This window comes from Leiobunum rupestre, chromosome 4, assembly GCF_980474605.1.
Source record: "Leiobunum rupestre chromosome 4, qqLeiRupe1.1.hap1, whole genome shotgun sequence".
Taxonomy (NCBI): Eukaryota; Metazoa; Arthropoda; class Arachnida; order Opiliones; family Sclerosomatidae; genus Leiobunum; species Leiobunum rupestre.
In genome coordinates, this window is record NC_143387.1 from 20055189 (window position 1) to 20074977 (window position 19789).

General features: G+C 36.5%; 1 protein-coding gene across 1 annotated transcript in view; it reads right to left on the minus strand.

Moving 5' to 3' along the window:
• The window catches only part of LOC149946582 (uncharacterized), a 38186-nt gene extending 19906 nt beyond the window's left edge, over positions 1-18280 (minus strand). Inside the window, exons 1-3 of the mRNA XM_090170824.1 lie at positions 18246-18280; positions 352-5222; positions 164-288 (exon numbers count right to left, since the gene is read on the minus strand). Coding sequence (XP_090026950.1) covers positions 164-288; positions 352-5185 — 4959 coding nt within the window. The 5' untranslated portion in view covers positions 5186-5222; positions 18246-18280. The remainder of the gene's footprint in view (positions 1-163; positions 289-351; positions 5223-18245) is intronic.
• Positions 18281-19789: the final 1509 nt, after the last annotated feature.

Consider the following 19789-nt stretch of genomic DNA (forward strand, 5'->3'; position numbering starts at 1 on the left):
AACCATTCATTGTATGTTCAAAATATTTTCGAAATTGGCTTTATGGCATAAAACAACCCGTCGGACGATCTCTGAATAAAATTTAAGGAGGTGACCATAGCGTGGAATGATCCAAAGCCAAGCTGTACATCGAATGGTTAGAAAACTCCGTTTTAAAACGCACCTGTGTTGGAAGTTGTTCACTGTGAGTGTCTTCCTGTTCGAACTCAATAGTACTTTGTTTAAAATCGTAGTCCGTTTCATACTTAATATTTCTGCGTAGTTTCCTCTGGTACTCGGAAAACGCTTCTGTGATGGGTATAAGATTGGTCACTTTAGTAAGCGTGGATTCTATTTGCATAGTTTCCTTACCTGGTGCTTCATCTGGTATCGCGGCATCACTTTCCTTTGCCATCCATTCCTGAAGTTCCGTGTCGGTCCCGGTTGCGATATTGCTAGTTTCTCGTTTGATATTACGTAGGAGAGTCGGATGTGTGTGGTTCGCGCTATCTTTGGTTCCTTGTGGGACAGCGCCTTGGCTCGTTTCTTTCACCAGTAAAAGATCAACAGGAACTAATTCACACGTGCGCGTCGAGGTGAGGTGGGAAGCCGCTGTAGTTTGACCGTCATCAATAACATTCTTTCCTTTGTCTGTTTCCATTCGGACACCATTTGAACCCGAAAGTTGGGTACTCACAATGGACAAGGAGTCTAAAGTTAAAAACCTCTTCTTCAGTTGTTTGGGAACCACGTCCTTGAAAACCTCTTCATTGCGTTGGCTCTTTTTAGCCGTCGGTTTCTTCGGCGCTTTTTTAGTGGACGGAAGTAGTGTCGCTTGACACTCTATATCTTTTTGAGTATTGCTAACAATCCAAGGTGACATTTGGTCGGAAAGTTGACGCGTTAAGACTACATTAAAATTACTTCTATTTAGTTTTGTTTTTGTCATCGTTTTTGGATTTGAAGTCAACACTTCGTTTACGGTAAAATCTGGATGCGGTTTTTTAAGTACTGTACGTATTTTTCTGGTGTACGATTTACGTTTTTTGGATGCTTTTTCTTTTTGCATAGCAGATACCGTTGAAATCACAGCGTGTTGATTCTTGTCCTTTAACTCTAAGTTAGATCCGGGAAGTGATACGTCCGATGAATCTTTTACACGTTGATCTGAACCTGTACTAGCCGCATCGAAAATTGGAGTTTGACCAACGGTTGATAGCCTACTTTCAACTTCGTCTGGTGTTTCCAAGTTCTTATTTCTGGGCGAAGTTCTTCTTTTAACGAGGCCATTATCAACTTTGGCCTTTTTCGAGGGTCTACCCCGTCTTTTTTTAGTCACCGTAGAATCTTCCACGTCAATGTCGTTGTCGGCGTCACCCGCTTTTCCTCGGATGACGTTCTTGTCAACAATTCCTTTCGTTTTTTTGTCGCTATATTCGACGACACTAAGTTCGAATTTTCCTCGCGGTTCTGAGGAAACTCTTTTTTTGTCGGCCCTGCGGATGTATTTTCTTTTCTTTTTCGGCAACGACTCGTCAGCGTTATCTCTACCAACGTCCGGAAGCCTTTCCGAGCTACTGTTTTGGTTTGACACAAGTCCATCGAAACCCGGGAGCTCGGAATCTAAGTGAATTATCCCCGGCTGCTTCTTCCGTCTCTTATACTTTCTCTTCCGGACTTTGGTGAGTTGACGCGGATTAAAACCTATCGGAGGAATTATTTTCGGGGACATATCGTAAACGATGTCCTTATTTTTTCTTAAATTATACCATTTCTCGATCTTATCTTGCAAAACGGTGTTCCGTTTTATTTGGTCCTTCACTCTTTTCTTATTTTTGGATGCAACGTCTGGGTTTTGATTGGATTCCGATTCCAGCGGCTTGGATTCGGAATGATCTTCGGTCACGGTATTCAATGAAGCCATTTTTTCCGGCTTCCCCATTATATCCGAAAGATTTTCTAAGAGGCTTACGACTGTCGGGGCGAAAGATTGGTCGACGGCTGTTCTCTTTTCCGCAATCGCCACTCGTGTATTCTTCCACTTTTTCACAATTGTACCCACGGCGTCTATTTCCGTCGAGACCATTTTTCTCACCAAAGTAAGCCTAGAATTTTCCCCGCGTCCTTCAATTCCGTCAACACTATTGTTCGCACCAGTTAATTTTTCTTCCTCGTTGATATCGTCCGCTTCGCTGACAGTCACTAGTATCGAATTTAAAACGTCATTCACGGTTGAAATAGCGTCTTTAGCGCGAATATTTTCGGTTTCTTTTTCGCATTCGAGAAGACCGCGTTCGATGGAGTCCTCTATGCGCTCAATCAGCAGTTGTACGGAATCGGACACGTCGAATTCTAACTTTCTGTCGTTGACGAAATCCATTTCCGCGGCCGAATCCGAATACGATAAGAGAAGGGGCGGAAACGCGTCGCTATCAGCCACTGCACCGTCAGCCTCCCCGCCGCCTCTACTCTCGCTAGAGTCGACGATGTTTATTGAGGGAAATTCAGATTCGACTTCTACAAATTCGGCGACGAGGACCGGAGGCTCCATGAATTCGAAACTCGCCGCTTCGTTCTCCACTAAGTGGGATTTGTTATAATCGCTTTCTTCTTGGCCTAATGTAGTCGTATTGATAGTACTATCGCTTTGATTACTTAAATTGGCGTATTCCAACGCTTCAGCAACGTGAGGGTACGTTTTAAAAGGCGCTACACCGAAATTACCAAACGCCGTCGATGTTAAAATATTAAAATTTACTGTTATTTTGAAAATGGGAAGATTTTTAATTATAGATGGTAAGAATATCCTTTCCGTACGCAGGAGACTACCGAAATCCGCTAGAAGATAATTGAGTTTCAATTTTCTCGCGAAGAATGAAGATATTATCTGGAAAACAGCCGGTTCGTTTTCGTACGACTGGACGAATATTTGTACCTGCCTATTGGTAATCACTCGAAGATCCGTACCGAAAAATCCTCCGACCGTATGTCCATCTTCGTAATTGTTACCATCCGATTCGAATTCACTTTCGGACGTGACGTCCATTTGGTGGTCCATCGGATAGGGCAGGGTCGAATATGAATCTGAATCTGACCATATATCGATGACGTTCGTGTTTCTCGCGGTTAAAGCGACGCACGACTCTTCCGAAGAATTGGACGAGACGTCGATGACCTTTCTGGAGGCGCAGGATTTGGAGCTACGCGCGGCGCCACCATCTTCGCGTTCACTGTCCTCCGTGTCGGCAAGGTCGGACCACTCGATGTAATCGTTCTCACACGTCTCCATTAGAATGTATTTTTGATCGACATCCGGGACAGAGAAATTGTCACGATCGATGTCCTCGTCTTCGGCGCCGAAAGAATATTTCTCGAGCCAGCCTTCTACTTTCGCTTTGGCGTCAATTTTCGCGGTTGTCCCGTCGTCCGCTACGACGGAATCGAGCACGTTGGTGGATTCCATCGACTGCCATTCTTCGTTTCCACTATACGTGTGATAAGAGATACTTTCGTCCACCAACGGAATGGACCGAGACGAGATTGATTCTAAGTCCATACTCTTTTCGGTCGTTTTCACTTTGTGGGATTTAGTTGCACTTTTTTCTACATTCGTATTTTCCCGTTTTCTGGTAGTTTGTTGGAGTTTGTCGATTCTATTTCCTCGTTTGTCGGAACGGCCCTCCCTCTGGCGCTTCTTCGAACGCGACCGTCGTCTTCTGGGCCCCCTTTCATCGGAATGCCTCGTACGCTCCGTTCTCGATTTGCGCTTCTCGTCGATGATATTATTGGAACCGGATTTTACCAGTTGGTATTTGTCGTGGCTCAGATGTTTTCCTTTAGACGCGTTGTCGGTTAACTGCTTCTGCTCTTCTTTAACTGATTTTCCGGAGTTCGTAGACTTTTTCCCCGATGTTTTGCCTTTCTCTTTACTCGAATGTCGCGACGGTTCTTTATTGGTTCTGGTTTTATCGCTGGAGTGTGGCTCGTGTTTTCTCTCCGCAGCACGAGTCGAGTGACCGTGTCTAGTTGAAAACCTGCTTTTATCAATTAGCTTAGACGGATGCTGGATTTTTCTGGTATCGTTTACGATCGTAAACTTGACGCAGTCTTGGAAAAATTTATTTCTATCCTCAATTTCTTTAGTGGTCAGTTGATTGTCTAACCATTTAGAAGTGCCTTGGTAACCTAGCTCTTGCGAATGAGTTTCTTGTTTAGTGACGGTTTGGATCTCTTCATCGCGCAGTCCACTCGATTTCCCTTTCCACGTTTTCTGTATGACGTTTGGACTTGGGCAACGGGTTTCTAGATGAGGGCTTTGGCTGTGGGCATAGTTGCCTCGTTGGTTTTGGTTGGACGAACCAGCGATTGATAAAATCGATGGCTCTTTAAGCTGCATCCAAAAACCTTCATTTTCATTCTTCGAATTAACTCCCATTTGCGAATAATTGATTTGGTTAAGTCTAAGATTTTCTTCGTTTAACATCTGTGAATTATCCAAGTTGAAAACGGGTTTTACTTTGTCCAACTGGATAGTTTCCGTTTCCAAAGAGATTTGTTCCGCGTCCGGAAGAATTTTCTCATCCAGGCAAGGCGTGGTGGTTCTGTTTTCGTTTATCTGATTAGACATTTGTATGTCAATAGCAAATTGTTTAACATCGCGTTCCATTAAGCAACGTTGGCAAGGTACAATTTCGCCATCAACGTGCCCGGGGTTTTGCTCTACATTATACGCGGCCCATTGACTTGAACTGAAATCGGCGCTCTGTAAGAAATTTACGGTAGAGTTACCGTTCAGTTGTTGAACTTGAGTTTGGTTCACTGGAGAACTACCCTCGATTAAGGAATTGGGACGCATTTGCATAGTCATAAGGTCATCGTAGAAATTATCTTGACGTAGCAGTTCGTAAGGGTCTCGATTCCGTCCAATTGAAACTTGACGCAATTGAAAATATCGAGAATAAGGTCTATCGTCGTAAGCTGGCGGATCTGCGTAGAAGAAGCCTCGTTCGGTACATAGACCGCGGTTGCGATACGCGTTGAATTGCGTCGCCGTTAGACCCAATTCGGGAGGCATAGAGTGGATGGCGTCATTGTTGTAGAACCCCGGGGGGTATCGGTACCTCACGTTAGGTGGACGAGGCCGATAGCGAGGAAATCGTCTTCCGTTTATTCGTGGACCGTAAATGTTCTCTCGGTAATAAGGCATTTTTATTATTATTTAACTATTTTCTCAAATACAGCATCTGGAATTTAAGAAATAAATAAAATTAGTAAATGTTTGATAGTACGTTTGTTTTTGATTTCAGCGCTTATTAAATTGACTTATTCACTAGCAATTAAATATTTTTGTATAAACTATAATAATAAAGTAGGTTAAAGAAAAATCAGAATTACTAAAGTCATTTTGACTATATATACATGTATAGAGTAAAAGGTTCTAGAGTTTTCATTTTGTTAAACTAGGATTTTGGTACTGCATAGTGCCCAATATTTAGGGCGTTTTACCTCTAACAAAATAATTTGATAATTAGTTCAAGGAACAAAGGGTTAGGATAACTCCTACTACGTTAGTTCATAAGTTAATGAATTGTCAATTAACGCTTATCGTTTTGGGTTTGACGTCAATTTCCACATCACTCCATTATTTCCACTGTAACTGACTTATTTATGCAACATAATTACAGACTTACAGTTTCTGATATAGAGTATTACCGCTACCCATCAAAAATTATTTTCTCAAACGGGCTGACATGACCAAAGGTACGGACTACGGAGTAGTATCTACTCTATTGTTAGACATTTCGATAGCTCATTCACAAGGAGAGTCCCCGAGGTGTTTATTGCCGATTTTGTTCAAAGTCGGGCGTAATATAGACCTATATGAGATATGAAATTTCCCAAAAGGAGAAGTTGCACTACCCATTCGATTTGCCATGGCAACCGAAAATGCTTTTCTTAATTTACCCAAAAATTGTTACAATTTTACCCAAACAATGTTCCAATTTACCCAAACTTGATGAGATATGTGGTCCAAATTACACATTTTGTTAATTTCAAATGTTTTAAAAAAATTCGTAGCTAGGACCCTGTGAAACCGATAAAATCTCATGCTTTTTTAAATGGAGATTTTTTGTTTTAAGTGATCAAAAACATTTTCGGTTGCCATAGCAAATCGAATGGGAAATTTCATAACTCATATAGGTCTACATTACGCCCGACTTTGAACAAAATCGGCAATAAACACCTCGGGTACTCTCCTTTGTCAGTAATTATTTCGACTAACTGACACATTTATGGAACTACGGAGTCAATTAAAATCACAACAATTATTGTAGCGTGAATGGTGTAAATGCACTAAAAAATCCTCCAAGAACCAGGAATTTTCTAGAACAGAAACTGGAAATAAACACGCGATAGTGTACTTTTAATGAACTGTTTGTTTTAAAAATTTAATGGACTTATAATGAACTTTGATGTCAAATATCCTTCGGTGAATTTCAAATTTTTAATTTCGGGATAGCGCTTTATTTGTTTTTGTTTAAAATGGTTTATTGAGACCGATTTAAAACTAATAAACATTTCAGGATGACCTCGCTTCACGCGGGGTTTTATGGTTCTGTAGATCTTGGGTCAAAGATCCAATTTTACACACAGTCTAAACATCAGTCTGTTCTTGTGGTGTGCAAAAGTCAATATAAATCGATTAATGGTTAGTATATTTTCAATAAAAACGTATAGAGTCACAGTTAGTTGGCATATGGCCTTTGACCTTGAACACGTAATATCACAAATTTAATTTTGAAAATTGGGCTAACCACCTGGACAACTTCACTGCTTGATGAAGTTCTTATACGTTCAACGTATTTTAAACTAGCATTTATCCTCAACTCACCACGGCTAAGACAAAATCTCCGCCAGTTAAAATTGGAACAGTCAAAGACTTACTTTGCTGATTATAAAATATTGGTGACAAAAACTCGCCAGATATCGTCACTTCTGATCAGTGTCAGGCATCACCCGAGAATGGGAGCAATGGTACTCTAGCCTTTCGCGCTGATAGCCGGTAATATTTTTACCGATAATGAAATGTTTTTTTTAATTTTCACTCGTATTTGGATTTGTTCAGATCAACAGATGGAGACACTTTACGAGAAATTCCTTAGGCCTTGGATTTTTGACGTTTGAAACCATTAACTGCGTCGAAACTGCCTTATCATTCTTAGTTTTTAGCGATAGTTGCGCGGTTCTCTCGTATACAGCTCTTAAAACTCTGTTGCTGGTAAAGGGAGGAATTCAAAATATTGGTCGAGAAAAACAATATTAGGCTAAGTCATCGTCGCCTCAATAAGGCGACATACTCACATACTCGGGTGGACGATAAGATTTCAATATCGTTAATTTAAAGTTTTCGATAACATAAAGTTTATCGCCGTCTAAAGTCGCTTTCACACGCGACGGAAACTTTTACGAAATCACTGACTTGCGGAACAATTTTATTTCACTAGACGAGATTCAAACGTCCAACTTCAATATTTCTTCGAGTAGTAACCAGCTTTATTCGCGTGTCTTACGTGAATATCTCCCCCGATATTTGGGATATGAACGCGCTCGTGTGTCCTCATCACGTTTATATTGTGGTGCAATTTTGAAACGAAATTTCGTGTAGCTCCTCCGTAGGTCGGAACCGACCAATAAATTTACCACGTGTGTTTATTTGTTTAGCTTCAAACGTTGACGCGTGAGCAGTACGTGTCGTGTCAACTTCAATTGGCGACAGAGCGGGGGAAGCTGCGACAAATTACCGACAAAAATATAATACTTATGTTTAGTAATAACAACAATATTGGCGCCAGAAATGATGATTTTACTTGGGCCCGGGCCCGCTCTCGGCGGTTCTGGTGGCAAACGACTAACCTCCGAAAAAGCGATTTTAAAGAATTATATATTTAATACCATACACATTACAATTTCCCCTCAAACGAATTTTTAAGCTTTAGAATTGGAATTAGGGGTAAACATATATTGATTAAATATTCAGCTAATTTTTACCGCTGTAGAATTGACACTTGATTTTAGACACTGATATGTGCTGGATACGCTCAATTTACAGTGAGCGAAATAACCTTGTTGAGTGGTTTGTCAAGGTTGCTGATTTTTTGTTTGATCAGCACAGCTTTCAAATCTGTTCATACCATGCAGCATTAAGACGTTATCGCAAATCTCAGTTGATTTTGAGAAGGCTTTAGGTTTTGTCATACAATTATAGATATTAAACCGGTATATAATCAGCTAGGCTAATACCCAAGGCGCCACCTTAGGCCTAAGTCATTAAGCGACTTTTGAAGCCATTAATTCAGGTGAGCGGGTTACAATGCGTAGGAGGGTGGTGACATGCCACGCGTTCGAGCCAACAGCTCCCTACACTTACTATTACCGTTAACCCCAACAAGTTTTTATGGAAGGGGAAACCGAAGATCTCGGGGGAAAACCCCTTAGACCAGTGGGAAGAGAACTGGCAAACTCTACGCATAAGGAATTGTTCCGAGTTTTCACCCAGTGCCACAAGCTGGGATCGAACCCAGCTCCTCTTGCTACGAGGCGAAAGTGCTAACCACTCAACCACTCCACATCTACGTTAAAAAGTGTAAGGATAACCGTAGAAAAAACCGAAGAGGAATAGCAAATTTTTAAATTTACGAGTCTTTAAGCGGGGTCATTGTAATAAATATATATTTGAATAGCCGAGACTCAAGTTAGAAATATGCTCAGCCGTAAACTTCGGATAGATAACCAAAGAACATAGTTTACGCAAGAATTTGCTCAGTCCTAAACTTCAAATGGAAAACAAAAGAATATGTTCAATCATAAACTTCAAATGGAAAACGAAAGAATATGCTTAATCCTAAACTGCAAATGTAAAACGAAAGAATATGCTCAATCCTAAACTTCAAATGGAAAACGAAAGAATATGCTTAATCCTAAACTTCAAATGGAAAACGAAAGAATATGCTTAATCCTAAACTTCAAATGAAAAACGAAAGAATATGCTTAATCCTAAACTTCAAATGGAAAACGAAAGAATATGCTTAATCCTAAACTTCAAATGGAAAACGAAAGAATATGCTTAATCCTAAACTTCAAATGGAAAACGAAAGAATATGCTCAATCCTAAAGTTCAAATGTAAAACAAAAGAATATGCTCAATCTTAAACTTCAAATGGAAAACGAAAGAATATGTACAATCCTAAACTTCAAATGGAAAACGAAAGAATATGCCCAATCCTAAACTTCAAATGGAAAACGAAAGAATATGCTCAATCCTAAACTTCAAATGTAAAACAAAAGAATACGCTCAATCTTAAACTTCAAATGCAAAACGAAAGAATATGCTTAATCCTAAACTTCAAATGTAAAACGAAAGAATATGCTCAATCCTAAACTTCAAATGTAAAACGAAAGAATATGCTCAATCCTAAACTTCAAATGTAAAACGAAAGAATATGGTCAATCCTAAACTTCAAATGTAAAACGAAAGAATATGGTCAATCCAAAACTTCAAATAGAAAACAAACAATATATGCAATAATATGCTGAAATCTAAACTTTAAATATAGAAAACAAACAATATATGCCATAATATGCTGAAATCTAAACTTTAAATTATAAAAAATTAATATTTCCCTAGCTTTATAGGGTAAACAAATTAATATGTACCTAAGCTTTAAATGGAAAACAAATTAACCTATACCGAAACTTTAAAGGGAAAACCAATTAATATAAGCATTTTTACGATTTTGGGGAAAATATATATCTTGCTCCTCTTTATTTTTCTATAAATCTATTTCATTTCAAAAGTTTTATTTAAATTGATTCTATGTTTATGCCAATTAGTTCAAGGTTTTCCTAATATTAAATTATTAAAACTCGTTTTTAAACCATTTTACCTTAGCAGCTTTATTTAATGAAATTGTTTATATTGCAAGTGTAGTTATAATTGATAAAAAAATTTAATTTTTAGAGGAAAAACAGATTTGGTTTAAATAAAAACTGTTCTTTAAATTTAGTTTTTTTCTGGGGTAACTAATCATCTCGAGTGGGACAAGTTGGAAGAAAACCGACTATTTAAATAGATTGGGTCTTATCTTTGAAATCTTTCCAATTGGCCTTTACAGTTCACAAAGAGCCACGTAGCGGCCAACGAGATGATGTCATGAACTGCTGGAATTTCGTCTGCTTTGTGTTTTAAAAAATCAAAGTGGAGTGGTGCAGTAGCAAGCACTTTCGCTCGTGGCATTGGGTGGAAACTCGGAACTTCTTATTCCGCGGTTGGGTTTTCAAGTTATCTCCTCGCTGGTTAAAGAGGTTTTCCACCGAGTTCTTCCGTTTTCCCCTTTCCATAAAAACTTCATGAGTAGTAAGTATAGGGAGCTGTTAACTCGACCACCAGGAATAAAGTCGCTAACTAAGTCGTAAAATTTAAACCGTTTGCCTAGCAGACAGCGTTGTCAGACGTACGATAATTATCGTACACGTAGATAATTCCTAGATAATTTTTGGGACGTACGATATTTTTAATGCCGTACTATATAGAACGCATTTTTCGATAATTCAGCTTACGCGTATACGATAATGTACGATAATTAATTTGGCCGAAAACCAGTTAAAACTGAAACTTTTAATCACAGGTTTTCAATTGGTCAAACTTTAAGTGTTATAAAAAATTATTTAACAAGGTTAAAGTCAGTATTTGACACAAAATAAAAATTTACCGACATTTTTCAAGCGTACAATAATATTTTTTTCTGAAATCGATAATTTTTGCCTCTATTATATACGAAAATTTTATTTTCAGTATCTGGCAACGCTCGCAGCAGATGCAAATCCAGCATTTCCTTTTCTTTAATTTGGCGTCTAGGTGGCTAAAAGGCTAAAATAATGTGGGTATTATTCGAAAGGAGCTGAAGGGATCCCATTGAAGTTTCACTTTTTTAATTGACATAAATCTGAACAAAATTAAAAGTCACCTTATAAAATTAATAATAAGTATCATATTAATATTAATATAAAATTTAACTTTAACTTTAAAATAAAAATCATGTTGCAAACGTAAAGAAACTGACCTCGAAAATATTTGCAGTAGTATCGTGCTTAATAGTTTCTCCATACTATTTTTATCGTCTTTGACGAAATAATGATTTGTTCACAATAGACTTTCTAGCTTCAAGCCGGTGCTAGGGTAAATGCATTTATGTCCCTAAAGTAAGCGTGACTAACAATGCGCATTGAGTCGGGGTTCCTTGATAGTATTTTAAGGTTTCCTCTCGCGCCAACATTCCGTCTTGAGAACATATTTAAACTGATACGTTAAAAATATAACTTCATTTAGCAGAATCTTATCACCGGAAATAAGTGTATACGCCTGCCTGAGTACATTGACAGATAAAGCTAGCCAACGTGCAATATAGAGTTCCTCAATATCGCGAGAAAAAATATATCCGGTGGAAATCTATTTATCCCAACGCGTTTCATTTTCCATTTTATTTGAGCGGTTCCGGGAGCTGCGACTGGAATTAAATATTATATGCACTACTCGGATTGATTTTCTGGTATACTTTCTATGACGCTGTTATGGCCGTGGCTCAACCTCGTTTCACCAAAGAGCTACGCGAGACGATAGGGCCCGTTCTAGCAGCCGATCCTAGATCAGCGGTTCCTAAAAGATGTTCCGAGAATTCGCAGCGCAAGAGTCTTCAAGATAAGTAAAAAAAATGAGTTGGGGTTCCGCCAAAATTAGGTGGATAATTTGGGGTTCCATAGCAAACAAAATTGGTTCAAGTAACTTATTTGCTCTTTTATCTCAATTATCAATTAGGTAAATTTGGTGAAGAACATTTCGAACCATCTGAGTATCTTATGCGTGTCTCATTGGATTTTGTCAGGGGAAGATTGTAAAACTTGCATTTATTTAAAATTTTATCCCCAAATTGTCCCCGAAACATATTTATAAATGATAAATAACTGAAAAACTTTTGTTATTAAATTTAAAATTTCTACGGAACATTCCTCGTGCAGGGAACGTTTACTAGTGTAAAATTTAATGACCTTGAACTATGTCTTCAAAGTCATTCAAAAATTATCTCGAGAACCGTTGGTTTTACGGATTTGGTTCCATTTAGAAAGTTGTTGCTCGCCATATTATTAGTACAAATAATTTTGATTGGACCAAATTTGACCAATCAGAAGCCGAGAAATTGAAGGTTAATTAATTCAGTGTTTGATAATAATAATAATAATAAAAAATAATCTGATTAATAAACATTCAGAGTGCCCTATATGTGAGCAGTCCATTGCAACTTATAGTGAAATTTTTCACCAATTATTGCATGGCGGTCGCTATTCAGCAGACATCTTTTACGCTCGGGCTTACGTTGAATTCCAACGTTAAGATATGTATATCAAATTTTGACTTTTGATATAATCTGATTAGTTTTAATGTGACTAAATGAAATTAATACTGAATAGTTTACAACGGCTCAATTATACCACCGTTGGCTACGATAAATGCTTGAGCTCGTTTAACGACGGAGTTCATAGTGTTGTACAACATTTCAATTGAAATGTCACGGAAGGCATTAATTATTCTTTCTTGTTGTCATGACAACCAATCTTACAAAAATCAGGTTCAATTCATTATCATTCAATTTCGCGGCTTCTGATTTTTCAAAATTGATCAAATAAAAGTTAATTGAACTAATAATATGGCGAGCAACTACTTTCTAATTAGAACCAAATCCGTAAACGCAACGGTTCTCTAGATAGGTTTTGAATGACCTTGAAGACATGGTTCAAGGTCATTCTATTTTACACTACTAAATGTCACCCTGCACGAGTAATGTTCCATAGAAATTGTTTATTTAGAAAAAAGTGTGTCTGTTTTTTATAATTTTTTGTTTTTTAGTGGACACCCTGTATAAATCGTGCTTCTCATTTGGGAAATCGCTTGAATTATGAAATCACGCGTAAAATATATTTGATCCGAGTGACAATGAGAGCAGCTTCGGAGCAGCCGAAAGAAAATCGTCATTTAAAAGCCGGGCCAGCGTGTTCTAATTCCGAAATAAGCAATAGAATGTTCGTCTTAAAACTGACGAACGATATTATTCCTTAAACCAGATTGTTTGTAGAAAATTATCAGTGGTTTTTTATCACTAAAGCGAGAAAACGTTCATTAATGAGCTTTAAGAAGTAAGATAAGTCTGAAAAGAAATACAAGCTATTTCAAAGTATTGATACTGTTCCAAATATAGTTAAAATTAGATTTTTATCGGGTATTCGTCACAAATGTTTTTAATTTTTAATTTTAAAGGTACAAAGACATTTCTTAGTTCACACTTTTACAGGCTAGTAACCATACATTTCAAGTAGAAAAAGTTGCGTGGAATCTAACTAGAAATAGAATAATGAGGTTCATTCATTTATTCGATTATTTAGTCAACAAACTACGGCGTAGCAGAGTTCTTTCGAATGTCTGCGTGGTTCTACCGTGCGAGATCAACTTTGGATTTTCTATAACATTTTCGCAGTACCTTATTGTATTATTCTTGACATGAATTATTTGCTGAGTCATGCGATAGCTAAATACAAGATTTGCTCGCTAAACTAGCTAGTGCTCAGTATCACCGAGGGTCGAATTAAGCGAATATTAGTCGGGAGGCAAAATAATATCTAATAATATGTTTGACTGACTCAACGAGACCGTGATAGTTAGTTTTGAACGTAGTGAATAAATTTAGCAAATAGCCAAATAACATGGAATTGACAAAGTCTATTTTACTCGTAGAAAGCAAATTCTTAGTGGAGAGAAATTGGCGTGTAGTCAATTCACTGCCCTAATGGATTGGAACTCGTTTCAGAGATATTTCCTCTAGACATGAGTTATAATCCTAGAATTATTTATATTGAGCTTTACTCCAGACTGGAGAGCATTAAGGGGTTCGCTAGGGAGCGACCCCGCGATGAACAGGTAACTATCTTCAGTGATAGTCTATCTGCTCTACGAGCCATTGTAAAATCTTCCAACCTTAATGGCATGTGTGTAACTGTTAGGGATTTTATTATTAATCATGGCGCTAAAATCACCCTTACTGGGTTAAAGCACACAGTGGCATTTTAGGTAACGAGATAGCGGATGCCCTGGCCAAGAGGGCATTAACGAATCAGGTAATCCATTCTATTAAATTAATTAATTAATCTTATATTTAATTAAATATTTATAAATTATATTAATCTTATATTTAATTAAATATTTATAAATTATATTAATATTATATTTAATTAAATATTTATAAATTATATTAATCTTATATTTAATTAAATATTTATAAATTATATTAATCTTATATTTAATTAAATATTTATAAATTATATTAATCTTATATTTAATTAAATATTTATAAATTATATTAATCTTATATTTAATTAAATATCTATAAATTATATTAATCTTATATTTAATTAAATATTTATAAATTATATTAATCTTATATTTAATTAAATATTTATAAATTATATTAATCTTATATTTAATTAAATATTTATAAATTATATTAATCTTATATTTAATTAAATATTTATAAATTATATTAATCTTATATTTAATTAAATATTTATAAATTATATTAATCTTATATTTAATTAAATATTTAAGTATTTTTATGTAAAATATAATCATGATCAGGAATTGAACTCTGGTCGCATTGTTACCATGTGGATAGTTCACCGCCGTGCCATTGACTTCCTTTGGGAAAATATTGGAGTAAAGGAACCATTATGATAAGGCGGGTTTTGTTACTAAACGGATGAATACAATATCTGAGGATATTTTTTATTGAATTTTGTTTTTTAATTTTTGTGAACTTGTTTTTATTTCGTCGGGAATTGAATCGGGAGCGGGGTATTAGGACTTTGATTCGTTGCCGCTGTGTTATTGATTCCTTTTACGTTGTGTTATAAATCTGTAATATATTATTCAATGACGTTGTTAAACTCTTTAATTGGCAGTAGGTTTAGTTTTTTGGATACTCTTTTTTTAATATAATATGTATCTGAGTTTTAGGCAAAGGAAGGGTCGTATGTTATTTTTACTGTCTATTCTTTGATCTTATATTTTTTGTCCACGAAAACGTCCAGTTTTGGAGGAGACTTTATAGTTTGTACGTTGTAATTTTTAGCTTATCCAGTTTCATTATAATAACGTCAAAAATTCCTGTTTGTTAATGGTAAGGTGTCGCACTAACTATTCCGTCTACGGTCATTTATTGATATACGAGCTGTGGTTTAGTCAAGTGGCTTTCTGTGCTTTGTGATGGTAAGTTTTTCGCTTCTTGTTAACACATTTTATATTGGTGTGGATATTTGGACATCTACGATTCCTAATGCAGTCATTGATTTCCCGGGTGTGCGAGTCATTATATGATATTGGAAATTGGACGGTATTGGTCTTTTTCATTCAGTATGTGTCACCACGTCAACAGGAAGTCTACGAGTCGTCCACTTCCAGATGTCGAATATAGCTATTCTACGGTATCTTCATCAAGGGCGAGTGTTGAAATAAAATGAGCGTTAAAGATGAGGCAAGTATTTCGTAAGCGAGAAAAATACAAATACCCTCTGTAGATATTTCTTTCATTAAAATTTGCTTCGTATTATATTTAACTGATAAACTTGTTCTGTAAATAGGGTTAAATTCAATTGTGCATTGTTTTAGTACGTCTAACTCGCTGTTGTAATTACTTAATTTATATTATTCTGAATAAATTAAACTCGGTTGTTTCGTCTTAATTATTTAAATTAAAATTAAAATTTTATACCGGGCGGGATAGAACCGGGATTACGTTTTTAGTAAATAACTCTGAATTGCGGAGATATCTTTAAAGGTCGTCTCGAGAAATTAATACCACTAGGGACCATTCTTCCGAGGAGAGGTATATTTTATCTTGCCAACTTGTTATTCTCTGCCTTTTTAAAAGTTCTTTATTAGTGTTTCAGGCTTGCACTGACTTTTGGTTTTGTCTTTTTTAATTAATAAAAAGAAAATAGTGGGACGCGTGATGAAAATGTTCCTTATAAGATAAAAAATCATTTGTATAATTAGTGGTACCCCAGTAGTGCCTAGCGGAAATGGGGTATATAAATCATGGAGTGTAGATTTTAGAGGATCGGTAAAAAGCCTGGTTTTTAGCCTCCGTAAACCAATCACACTAAGGGAGTCGGCCAAGGTTATTTGAAAAAAAACAAGTATCGCTAAGAGTGGACGATACTGTTCGAAAACAGAAAAAAAAGATAAACACGAAGTACATTTTTACGCCAAAAGGTATTTTTTCACGTTTTTATAGATTAAATGTGATATACTAAATATCAGTTGATAGTTTTTATTGAATTAAAAAACCAAAATTAAAAATTACTAAAATATAAAGCGCAAAAAATTACGTAACAATATCAACCGCATTAGATTGCCATTGGGAAATTTTAAGATCACGTGGTACAAACGACCTTGCAAGACTCCCTCGGAGTCTCTCGAGCTGATTGATACGCGGGGAGAAATAAAATGCACTGTGGAAGGGTATCGAAAACCTGTCCTCTTAATTTACTGTCCATGTATAAATACAATAATCTGATGTCTCCGACGTTACAATTTTGCGACCTCCTATTGAATTTTTGCTTCCAATTATCGAAACCTCCTATGAGAGTCTATCTCCTGTTTTTCCTCCAGCGTTGCTAACTTTCTTCTAGAAAGAGAAGGAAACCTGCTAACTTGGCCACACTGCTCTCGTGCCGGGGAAAAATTTGACCATGATGCGCGCAGATAGCTTCAACATAGTAATTATCCCTAATTATAAATGCTTTCCTGTATTGTAAATAATTCCCTTAAGATATTAAATGTTTGTCGTTTAATTATTATTGTTGTACCATTTCTTTATTTTTGAGGTCTACAAGAAAAAATATTCTAATTTCAATATCAACGTCCTATGAAAACGTTACAAACCTACAATTGTCTTTAAGCGAAGAAACTAAAATAAGCGAAATTAAAACAACTTAAGACGAACTAGTTAATTAAAATTATTTTTGAAAATAATTCCGAATATTTATTTTAAATGTGCTGTTTTTCTAGAAGTTTTACCTTTGACGGCCTCCAAAATTTGAGGAAATACATTGTACCCCTGTACCGTCCGTTGATACGCCACTGATGCAAGCAAATTATCAGCGGTAACCACCAACGACAAAAAGAGGAACTATGTCAGATCGGTAACAAGCTATTAGGCCTTTTTGAATCGCTTTGAGGAAAATTGTACCAAGGCTTAGCACGAATTTTTACTTCAAATTATATATAATGGAACGATACTATAAACCATAAGCAGGGCCCCCACTAAAATCTTCAAATTTTTCATAGGAAAAATAGGATTATAATTCTAAAATATAGGACTTTATAGGACTATATTTTCAAATTATAGGATTTTATAGGACTACATATGCTATTTCATTTACTAACTTTATGAATTTAAAAACCAAATCTATATTTAATAAAATAAATCTTTGATTTTCACTTGAAAAATAGAAACTATTAAACGATTTCATCACAAAAATATACTAGTAGCTAACCATGTTAACAATAACAAAAGTATAGACTAGAGTGACTTTGTATAGGAATTTATCCTATAGCTAAATCTAGCAATTTAAAAGAGTGGTGGGATTTGAAATGGGTAAAATATCAAAATTATAGGATTTTATAGGACTTTTTAAGGATTTTGCTAAAAATATAGGAATTATAGGACCTCTGGGGGCCCTGCATAAGTCTATAATATTATTCTATAAGTTTGTCACTTTGGGGAATATTTTACTGAGAGCTAGTAACGGAGTGACGTCATCACAAGAAAATATCCCCCTAGCGAGGCGCTGTCAAAGGCTACGTGTGACGCGTTAGCAAGCGGACGAAGCCCGTAATGCTGTCTGTCTTGTGAATAGCTCTCAATAAAACTTTTGCATGTGAAGAATAGGAAGTGTTACACTTATGTAATAATATTATACACTTATGTATAAACTTATAGTTTCATAAGATGATAATAATTATTAATATATTTATATCATAATGCCTAAATAAAATAACAGTTTAGGAAATTTTTTTGAGAACTGTGATATCGAACATAAATGATTTAACTAAAAGAAATGAAAAATTGAGGTGCTTTAAAGAGATAATTTTAACAACTCACATTGAGGTGTCTACTGCGGATTACAAAGGATAAATTTCATTGGCGCTGTCAACGTGGCGTTGAGTTCCTTTTACAAACATTTTCATCTGAATTCAAATTTCAATACTAGAGAGAGATCAAAGGACTCTGGTAGCGGTAAAATAATTAATTTTTCGACAATATCGAATAAAAATTAAATGACAATGTTCCCGAAGTATTAGATAGAATTATCGACTGAATGCTGTCTCGTTGAACCCTCGCGCCTGAATGATGAGAAAAAGTGCTATAATGAAGTCCATTACATTGCGGTGCTATTCCTCCTGTCTTTTCAGTCAAAGAAAGGAGCGACCATATTACCTAACACGCCTATTACCGACATTCCACCAATTGGGTAGCTATGAAGGGCCATCGTAAGGTAAAGTTAATCTTTACTTTAGCAAGACTTCGTCAGCCTCTCCTCTAAATTCTTTGCCATCTAAAAATCATAGCATATGGAAAGGTAATGCGCAAATTTTCCGTTATTCCTATCTGAACTGATATCGAACGAGATAAGAATCTATGTGTAGCTTTGGGCCCTTCAAACTGATTGTATGGGACGGAAAAGAGCATATGGAAAAATAGGCACTTCGATTCAAATCGTTTCGAAGGAGTTGTGTGAACCAGGCTAAGCCGTTTTAAACTGATTCAAACCGTTTTCTACCGCCTACGTGTGAACGCGACTTTTATTGTTACAAATGTTTTTACAAACCTTAAAATAAAGATCGAGGCGCTAACCACTTAACTTTAAATTCTGTACACCGATTACAACGAGTACAGCCTTTCGTAGTGCCAAATCTGTAATCTATTAGTAATCACTTTAGTACAGTCAAAGCTAACGGCTTGTACACTGATTACTGATAGTGATCCGCCCGTCGATAACGATCTATTTAACTTAAGAACGAACTTGTGTGTAATATTATAAAGGATAAGCTGAGCGAAAAGCGAGAAGCGCAAATGTTACCGCTCTAAAAATAGCACCGATGTCGGCTTTCAAATGAGCGGAAATCAAAAACAGCACTCTTAAAAATCGTGTATTTCAAAACTAGGTTTTGTAGTATTTGCTATTTCCAAGTTTAGTAAATAAGTAAATTATAACAAAAGAGTTCTAACTTCTACCAACTTAAACGGGGCTAAAAATATTGGTTGGCTAATGCCTAGAAGCTAAAGGGCCCACCAGTCACCGCCCAGTGGGACTGTGGGACATGTTTGCTAATGTTTAAGGGGTGGCCCACTTCACATTCTTCATTAGGGCCCCCAAGACCCACAGCCTGAGCCTAGGGCCTACTTGCCATCAGGTAAGCTCATACAACCATACATTTCGGGGGGCACGTGCCCCCTGTGCCTCCCCTGGGCAAGCTAACACCCTGGGCACTCCGCCAGCACAAATATTACCGCTCAAAAAAAGTGAAGAGAGGAGCACCAATTTTACCGCTCAAAAAAGGGAAAAGAGAGGAGGGCCAATTTTACCGCTCCAAAAAAAGGGAAAGAGAGGAGCGTTAATTTTACCGCTAAAAAAAGGGAAAAGA